The 10,051-nt window shown below is 45.3% G+C and overlaps 1 protein-coding gene across 1 annotated transcript; it reads right to left on the bottom strand.

Moving 5' to 3' along the window:
• Window positions 1-8,008: 8,008 nt before the first annotated feature.
• LOC121460624 (cyclin-K-like) lies at window positions 8,009-9,727 on the bottom strand. The gene has a single exon (XM_041671058.1). It carries the CDS (start codon window positions 9,725-9,727, stop codon window positions 8,009-8,011), a length of 1,719 nt encoding a protein of 572 aa, XP_041526992.1.
• Between the last annotated feature and the right edge of the window lie 324 nt (window positions 9,728-10,051).

The raw sequence follows: 10,051 nt of genomic DNA on the forward strand, positions 1-10,051 counted from the left end.
AGAATTCTCTGCCTTGGGACCTAGAGAAGTAGACCAGTGGTTAAGAGTGTTTATTGCTTATCCAGAGGACCCAGGTTATGTTCCCAGCACCCATTCCAGGTGACCCACAGCCACAGATAAGACTATGGAACTAGTCACGTGGTTTTAATATCATGCCTTTAATCACATGCCTTTAATCTCAGCACTTGGAAGGCAGAGGAAGGTGGATCTCCGTGAGTTTAAGCCAAACTAGTCGATAAAGCTAGTTTCGTGACTGATTCCGAAGCTACACAGAGAAACCTGTGTTGAAAAACAAAACAAAGCGGGCTGGAGAGATGGCTCAGAGGTTAAGAGCATTGCCTGCTCTTCCAAAGGTCCTGAGTTCAATTCCCAGCAACCACATGGTGGCTCACAACCATCTGTAATGGGGTCTGGTGCCCTCTTCTGGCCTTCAGGCATACATACAGACAGAATATTGTATACATAATAAATAAATAAATACATAAATAAATAAATATTAAAAAAAAGAAAAAGAAAAACAAAACAAAGCAAAACAACAACAAAATCTTAGGGGACTGATACCCTCGTTGGGCCTCTGCGGATACTACACACATATGCTATACACTTACAGAGACAAATGTAGATGATGTAAAATGAAAACAATCTAAAAGTATATGCTTGCCTCAAAGGTTTTTCACAAATTTAAATCAAAAGCTCACAGTTTAGCTGGTAGTGGATGTCTCTTATCCCAATCTGTAGAGACTGAAACAGGAGGATATCCATGAGTTTGATCCTAGTCTGGGTGACCTAGTAGATTTTGAGTAGGACAGAGAGAACAAAACAAAATTTCAAAATTCAGAGTATTAAGGGAATTTGTAAGCCTCCTCACCATCCAGTTGGTGCCCTAACTGACCTTTCGGTATAGCCAGCCCACCTGGACCCTGTGCTTCTCAGTTCCACCTCCCACGCCAGCAATTTCATGAGCATCCTTCTTCCTGTCTTGTTACTCATTTTTAAAAATAAGTGTAAGGGTTCTGCAAGGTAGCTTGGCAAGAAAATGCCTTTGCCTCCCGGCCTGAAGCCTTGAGTTTTATGCCAAGAGCCCACATGGTGTAAGCAGAAAACAGACTTCTACTGATTGTTCTCTGACCTCCATACACATACAAAGGCCCTGACTTAGTTCCTGTGATGACAGTAAAGGGTCTCTAAGCATTGACATGACAGGTCATTTTTTCCCAAGATATTTCTCCAGGATCTGTTTCTTCTGGAAGTTATATTAAGATGTGTGTCAGACCCCCACCCACATTCCAAGACATGGCAGGGGATAGTCTGCCTAGGAATCAGACATTTGACCTCTTGGATATGCCCTTAGTTTCTTCCCACTGCTGTTCAAACAGGCCTTAACCTGATGACACACTTAGTTCTGGATCATAATGCAGGACCAATCCTCATATTTTCCTCTGGGAACTCTGATACAGAGGAAGGTAATGCATGAAGACATTCAAAATTGTTCTAAATGGAAATGATATGCCCTACGTGAGAGACACCCAGATAAGGTCTCAATGAAGGTAAGACCCAAGCAAGGGAGGCCCAAAGATGTCATAGCAAGGGGAGTTTGAGTCAAGAAGAACTTGATTCAAAGGGTAGACCAGAGACTGCTGCTAGCACCAGCATGGGAAACTGAGAAGCTTTGCCCTTGTTGAACCATCTTGGGAGCCATCATGTGCTGGACTCGAGGCAGATATTGCAATGGCTGAAGGAAACCATCCCTGCTCCCATATGTACTAGTTGTGTTCCAGGGTAGACTCAAAGACATGGTCTTGGGAGCACGTAAGCCATGGAGAACAGAGTGGCTGACTTCCATGCTGGAAGACAGGTAGAGTTTCCATGCTGGCTCCTGAACTGGAAGCCAAGACCTTTGGCTGTTTTCCAAACAAGAGGTTGAAATTGGAAGTACTGATGTTATGGTAAAAGTAAAACAGCACAGTTCCCAGAGTGGTTGCAGTGGGCTGCCTCTTAGGGAGAGAGATGGAAGGGAACTAGAAATAAGATCTGCTTGGGGAAGTGAGAGAATGGGTGGTAAGTGGGGTGGGGCTTGTCTCTTAAGGGGACAGGACAAACCATTACAACTGGTACATGAACTATGGGTAAGAACTTCAAGTCATGGCAGGTGGCTGGTTCTCACAGGCTGCAAGAGAGAATCAAGCAGTGGTGGGTCACTGGGATGAGAGTGAAGCAACCCTTCCAGGATGTGATAAGCCAGGAACTTAAGGAAAGACCCCTGGATGGGCTGCTCTCCTGCCTCTCTCAGGAGCAGATGTCTTGGAAGCTCTGGTGTACCTCTGCTCTAGGAATACTGAGTCTGGGCTCTGTATTTTCACAACTACAGGAGAACCTTAGTAATGTTGGGCCTGGAATACATGCAGTACCTGTGTGAGCATTCTACCTACAATTCTACCTCCCTTCTTAACTTTTACCCCCACCTCAGCTGCATGAGCCATCTGTGACAGATCTTTCTCTCCAACACAAGCCACGTTGGGCTGCCTTATGACAGGGGACACCATTGCAGGTGACTTCTGCTTTGGTCCTAGCCACATCAGGTCCTTAAGTACCAGAATAGAGGTGTGAGGACTAGAAATGTTAGGTAGGAGGGACAGAGATAAGAAATAAACACAGAAACATAAGAGTACCAGGAGAGCAATTCAGTCAATCCTGAGTGCTGAATTCTGACTTCTAAGTACTGTGTCCACCTGTCTTTAACTTTTCATACAATTTTATACTCCAATACTACAGGAGGAAGAAGACAAAAGATTGCTCTATCATGGTACAAAGGATAACCAGAACAATTACTTGCTTCAATACTTTGAGACATCAAGCCATTAATTCTTGAGAAAAGCATTCTGTTGTTTAGGTAGTGAACCCACCCTAGATTAAGTATTCTGAAGGCAGCCACTTCCTAGTCCATACCTCCTAATTCAAAAAATGGAGCAGAAGTATGCTTTAATTCTCTGACCTTTGGACAGGGTGGAGAAGATACAACTCTATGGGTCATTTAATGTCCCAAACACCAAGTAATCAAACCCTAGGTCAGGGTGTGTAGCCACAGTTGTCACAACTTTGAGCAACCTCAAACTTTCTGCTGTTCAAGCAGAGTAGAATAGGCTCGCATTTTTGGGCCATCACAGACTGGCATGTTTAACTCTCCAAAGCAGAAGCAACAGGGTTGTCATTCAGTTCACCTTGAAGTCACTCAATGTGGAATCACTCCAGAAGCTGCATCTTGATAATGTCTACTTCCTCAAGGGTCACATGGACCAGCTGTTCTGATTCAGGAGGATGGACAGTTTTCTCTGCAGAAGACGCCTTGTTCCTTAAGGCACCCACTCTCTGTAGCTACTGGTTGATTAGCAGTGCTGGACACATGAGAAAATGGGGGATTGTTTACTGTCTGCTCATGCTGAGTGAGAGATCATACAACAATCTGAAGAAGTAGAGCTCAGCGTCAGCTGGTGGTAGTCTAGGAGGAATGCCATAGTCGGAAGCCAGTTGTGGACTGAGCTAGTGAGAGTGGGTTCTGATCTCCTTCTCAGCAAGTGTGCAAACTGAGGGGAACTGATGGGAAAGGAAAGAGAAAAGGTATTTTAGGGAAAGGACTCACATTTACAGTTCCCAGGAGAACTCTGTGCTGAACCTGCATCAATTCCCCATGATGTTCAGGTGGCTTCTTCAGGTGGGGTCATCCTGTGTAGCCCATTACGGGCTTTACCTTTCCTCACTCTTCCTGCCTCAGCTCCACAGTGGTGGGATTGCAGGTGTGCACCACCACACTCAGCTATGTCTGTTTTGAACAATAGGGAATGAGTACGGAGGACGCACATCACATTGCAGTTGTGGGTCAGAGTCCAGAGTCCAGGCACTGTGGACAGGAAAGAGTCTGTGCTGAGGTGGAAGGAGTGAGTGAACCCTTGGGAATGATGTCAGATCTTGTGTGGAGTAATCCTTTCTGTGTCCTTCCTGCTGACTGGGTCTCCTGCTCATCGGTTCCTTCACTTGACAGTTAAGAAAGGTTCTGTAGTAATAAGGGCAGCGGGGCTGCGTCCCCAGCACCCAGGCCGCCTGCTCGGCTAGCTTATGCCCCAAAATAACAATACACAAACTGTATTCATTTAAACACTGCTTGGCCCATTCTCTTCTAGGCTAATTCTCACATATTAATTTAGCCCATTTCTAATCATCTGTGTGTAGCACCCCAAGGTGCGCTTACCGGGGAGATTCTAGCCTAGTCCATCCTGGGTCAGAGCTTCATCCCAGGAGCGGGGCATGGCGTCTCTCTCTGAGGCGTCTGCTCCCGAGAGAGCTGTCGAGACTGAGCTCACTTCCTCTTCCTCCCAGCGTTCTGCTCTGTTTACTCCTCCCACCTATCCTCTAACCAATAAAATGGGCCAAGGCAGTTCCTTTATTAGCCAATGACCTTCCTCCATCATTTCCCCTTTTTCGGTTTAAACAAAAAAAAAAAGGCTTTAACATAACAAAATTACATATAACAAAAACAGTTATCAAGTAAAAGTTACAATAATCTTTATCATAACTAAGGAAAACTATAACTAACTATTCTTAACTCCATCAAAGACTCCAGAAAGATACAATACTACCTAAGCAAACAAGAAAAAAGCAACTTTTAAAACTCTAGAAATGACAGAGACATCTCGCTGCCTGGACAGTCACCCAAAGTTCCTCTGTACCGTTGGGGCATCCATCTTCAGCCTTCAGGCCCATGGTATCCAGCAGACATTTCCATAAAGCAGGAAAATTCAAAGTCAGTTCAGTCACTATCTGTTGTGTCCTGCAGAATGTCTCGCAGACTCTTTCATGAATCAGGAACCCCGAAAGATCATCTCACCTTAGGCAAGTTCAGTAGTCCTCTCTCTGCGGGTTCTCTGTGTCCAGTTTATGCAATAGTTCAGGCAAGAGCAGTTTCTTGCCCAAATGGCTATCAAACTCCATAAGGATCCTCTTCGATGCCCATCTTCCTCTTGAAGTAGATTGGTGCTGCCAGGAGCAGAGTGTCTCATTGTCATGAAAAGTCCTAAGTTATTAAAACATTTAAAATGCCATATTCTATAATCTTTGAAAAATATGAAGAATGCCTATCTAAAATATATCTACACACATCTAGAAAATATTAACTAACATGACTACAAACTTGACTATTATTTATGATTATCCATCAACAACCTATATTTCCTAATTGTACATTACATTTTAATAATGAACTACACAATCACAATACCTTAATAAAGATCAGAAATACATATACATATAACAAAATTGACCTTAAATCTCTATCAATAAAGCAAAATCTATACTAATGCAAATTATTCATACCTATATCATATCCCCCTTTAAATGTAAAAGGACATTTATAAACCCTATTTGGGAACATGGGCGCAGTTATTTCTCTCCAAACTGCTTCCTGCTGAATGGGGGCGTCGTTAATTAGGTCTTTCATGGTATAACCTGTGTGCTAGTTTCATCTCAGTTGGCAGTTGAGCGATGCAATTTTTTGAAGGCATACACAGGAACCATTCAGGAAGACGTGGTCTATCATACCAAATCGGGATAAATGCAATCCACAAGGTCTGATCCTCTGTGAAAACAAAAGAAGAATCTTTTTTCCAAAGTATCATATCCTTAGATCCAAATTCAAAATATCTATGTTGGATTAGTTCTGCAGCATTTATAAACAAATATCTTTTAGCATCTGTTTCTCCTTCCTCAGCATTTAAACAATTCAAAGAGAGCATAATAGCATACAGTATCAAAATTCTCTGTGTATTTTCCATCTTTGTGCAGCTTTGTTTTAACCTCTATTTTGTTTATTTTTACTTTTAACTCTTTGCTTTTTGAAACAGGTTCTCTGTATCTTTGACCAGAAGTAACTCTGTAGACCAGGCTGTCTTTGAACTCTCAGAGATCCGCCTGTCTCTGCCTCCCAGGCATTCGGGATTAAAGGTGTACACTACTACACCTTGAACACACAGAGATCTGTTTGTCTCTGCCTTCTAGGCACTGGGATTAAAGGCGTGTGCTACCACACACAACAACTCTCTTCCTTTTTTTTTGTTACTTTCAGAACTTTAAATTTTAGTCTGCATATATTTTTAACACACTTCAAACCATTTAGAAATTTTCTCTGTCTTTGAATCTCTCTTTACTGTATATCTCTCTTTTTCTGACCACATGAGTCTTTAATTTACAAGCAATATCAGTAGGAATAAAGCTGTGGCTTTGCCAGCTAGATCCAGTCCATTCCTTAGCTTTCCATCCTCATGGCGGATATACAGGCTGTAGCCATGTTTACTGCAACAACTGTATGGCATTTCAAGGTCCCTGCCAGCAAGTGAGCTACAACAGACAACACTCAAGTCCTCTCTCGGTAGCCAGCCCTCCTGCCTCAAACAGAGTTTGCCCTGGCAGGATGGCCCAGAAAGCCGGCATTTTTAAACGGCGCAGCTTTTTTCCTGCTACGGCTGTAAACCGAAAAGCATGCGTTCAGCTTTTCGTCAACACCGTTTAAGTGTTTTGTGGCAGGACCTCTTAATGAGCTGCAGGCTTTGCAGCTAAAGCTGAGTCAGGAAGCCTCTCTTAGATGAAAGCGCATGCTTGCCTCTAACAAGCAGAGCAGACCCGAGAACACAGCAAGTCTAGTTGCCATCAAACAAATCGTAGCACTTTACTCCAAATGCTCTATTCAAAAGCTCTGTCTCCCGCAGGAGCCAGACAGAGATCACAATGGCGGCACAGCCCCAGGAAGTCGCGCTTTAAAATGACACAGCGTTTTTTCTGCTACTGTTGCAGAATCAGGAAATCTCTCTACAGCACGCCACCAACAAACAGCAAAAATCTGTGTTAAACTCTCTCTCCCTTATTTTTAAGTCTTCTCAGGTTTTTTAAGTGGGTTTTGTCCATCACGTTGGGCGCCATATGTAGTAATAAGGGCGGCGGGGCTGCGTCCCCAGCACCCAGGCTGCCTGCTTGGCTAGCTTATGCCCCAAAATAACAATACACAAACTGTATTCATTTAAACACTGCTTGGCCCATTCTCTTCTAGGCTAATTCTCACATATTAATTTAGCCCATTTCTAATCATCTGTGTGTAGCACCCCAAGGTGCGCTTACTGGGGAGATTCTAGCCTAGTCCATCCTGGGTCGGAGCTTCATCCCGGGAGCGGGGCATAGCGTCTCTCTCTGAGGCATCTGCTCCCGAGAAAGCTGTCGAGACTGAGCTCACTTCCTCTTCCTCCCAGCGTTCTGTTCTGTTTACTCCTCCCACCTATCCTCTAACCAATAAAATGGGCCAAGGCAGTTCCTTTATTAGCCAATGACCTTCCTCCATCATTTCCCCTTTTTCGGTTTACTGAGCCAATGTGGATACTTACCATCTTCACTAGTTAAAGTAACCCTGTGATAGACAAAGAAGGCAACCAAGACTGGATGTGGTCACACCACAACAGGCAGTACCCAGGGTGCACTGCTCTCATCCCAACCTGACCCTCTTACCCTGAAACTGTCTGGCACATACAAGGCACCCTGCTGCTACTACCCACTCAATGGATTCGTCAAGTCAATTGGAAAACTCATTTTTTATTATGCTGTTTTTTCATGGAGACACCACAGCTTAGCATATAAGAGAATTTACTTTCATCGTATCTAAAAACACGTTATTGTCATTCTCTATTTTTACACTGAGGTGACACCTTTTCCCTCTCGCCCCCCCCCCAGAAGGAGAGGACACCTGTTGCAAATGGCGGGTGCAGGGAGGTGAGAGCGAAAGGCAGCTGTGTGCACAGGAGAGGATGCTGAGCCTCCTGTGCATGTTTCCAGTACTCTCCATCTTCAGACAGCCTTCTCTAGTCAGGAACTGAGCGAGCCTTCCAAGTCCAGTCTTTGACATCGTATTGCTAATGAATATGTCATAATGGTATACCAGGGTTAAAATAAATAAACACAGAAGGAAAGGGACTTCTTGTTATCTCATCCAGGTTGCCCATCCTATCCCCCTGACAGGCGGCATGCCAGGTGGGGGGATAAGTGTGGTAACAGCACGCTGCCCCTCAGGGGGAATAGCAGGAGGTAGGTAGCTGACTGGTGGCAAACCCAAACCTTGAAGAGGGTGAGGAGGGGTTACGTGAATGGGTGGCCTGCATGGAGGTGGCGGTGGGAAATTGGTGTTGTTGGGAGGGAGATGGAGAGGGTAGCCTGGGATAGGGGGAGGAATGGTGGGTGGGAGGAAGGAAGCTGGGGGTGGAAGAACAGGAGGTGGAGCTGGGTTGGGGGAGTAGACATGGGGCTGGTAGTGAAGGTGAGCAGGTGGGCCATAGGCTGGGTGCCGGGCACCGTAGGAGGAACCATTGGTCATCGTCATGGATTGCAGGTTCTGGTAGACCTCTCCAGGCATGTAAGAGCTGCTGCTGGATAGCCCAGTCACATAGCTGTAGGGCAGTGGGGGTGGAGGCCCCAATGATGGTGGTTGGTGCACAGGGGCCTGGTTGGCTGGAGGAGGAATCTGGACTTCGGGGAGGTCACTTGCTTCCACTGGGCCGCTTGCATCAACTTCACTTGAGGTCAGAGCAATGGGAGGCTTCCAGTCTGGAGGCAATGGTAGAGGAGTGGTCTCAAGTCTGGGAATTTTAGGTGGAGGTGCTGTGGCTTGGTTCTCTTCCTTGGGATAATCCACCATGGTGCGCTTAGCCTGTCTTGGAGGACTAGGCTGTGGGGGCGGTGTCTTGGGCTGCTGTGCTTGCTCCTGGTGCTTCTGCTGCAGCTGGGTCAATGGCTGTGGGTCCTTCTGCTGGGGCTGTGCTGCCTCGGAGCCTTGCGAGGGGTGTGACTGTGGGACTCGTGCAGGATGAAGAGATTGGGGCTGCTGCAGCTGAGGAAGGGCATGATGAGGCCTCTGTTGTTTCGTTTGTGTGTAAAGATCCAAGATTTGGTGGCCGATGTCTTCCAGAATGTCAACAGAGAGATCTTCAACAAACTGTTCCCACCACCTTTTGTACATGGGTTTGGAGGTCATCTCTTGAATTTTGAATTTGCGCAAATGTTCCGCAAGATACATTACCGCTACAGCTATGATCTCTGGTTCCCACTGCAGTGACAGGGTGGTGCACAGACTGTCATTTACAAAGGTCCATGCCATTTGAACCAACTTCTGGATTTTTTCTTTATTACCTTTGAGCTGCTTTGCATATCTGAGTAAGTACTGGTATGGATGCTTTACTTCTAAATCAAACTGTATGGTCTGTAGTAAGATCTTCTCCAGCAACAAGACTTCTTTCACAGGTTCATCTCCAAACTCACCACACTGGACATCGTTTAATAAGCTATGAGCTGCTTTGATGATATCGTTACATTTTTTTGGCGTCTCCTCTACTTTCCCAGCCAGAAAGAGACAGGCAGCTGCTGTTACATGGTGTGGGAATCGCTTGAAGGAGTGAAACATATAGAATCGATGAAAATAAGTGATTCCTGTTGCTTTGGTGCCATAGGGTAAGCCCAGACGTATGCCCACATCAAAGATGAAGCAAGCCCCCTCTCGGCGGTACTGGGCCTCAGTGGCTGCATCAAGTCCTTCAAGTTGTGAGGGTGTACGAGCCAAGTCCTTCTTATCCCAGTACCAACATGGTTTTGTGTGGTCCATGTTTGCTGATGGGACTGAAGGGCTTGAATTCTCTTTGTCTGCTTTCATTTATTGAAGTAGCCTTGTTCTTCCCAAAATGGCCTCTGGAATACAACAATCCTCTGAAGATCTTTCTTCAGGCCAGCATCAACCCCTCACCACAGGTAAACCCCATACCAACGATGCTGTCGGAAATTGTTGAATGTAATTAACTACAAAACACAGTGAACCTGAAAAGGGTGATTGAGTATAGAGCATTGTCCTGCACCTCAGGGTTATGTCCTCAGTGAGAGATTTCTTCAACTTTATTCAGAGGTCATGGATACACTCCATGCCCCAAGGCAGCCCTATAGTGTCTTATTTTCTACACGAGTCTACACAATGTCATTGATG

The sequence above is a fragment of the Microtus oregoni genome, unplaced genomic scaffold (genome assembly GCF_018167655.1).
Source record: "Microtus oregoni isolate MIOR12 unplaced genomic scaffold, Mior012 000021F_ref0000039, whole genome shotgun sequence".
Taxonomy (NCBI): domain Eukaryota; kingdom Metazoa; phylum Chordata; class Mammalia; order Rodentia; family Cricetidae; genus Microtus; species Microtus oregoni.

Excerpts from the sequence above, each read along its gene's own strand:
- LOC121460624 (XM_041671058.1), bottom strand. The coding sequence starts at position 9,727 with ATGAAAGCAGACAAAGAGAATTCAAGCCCTTCAGTCCCATCAGCAAAC.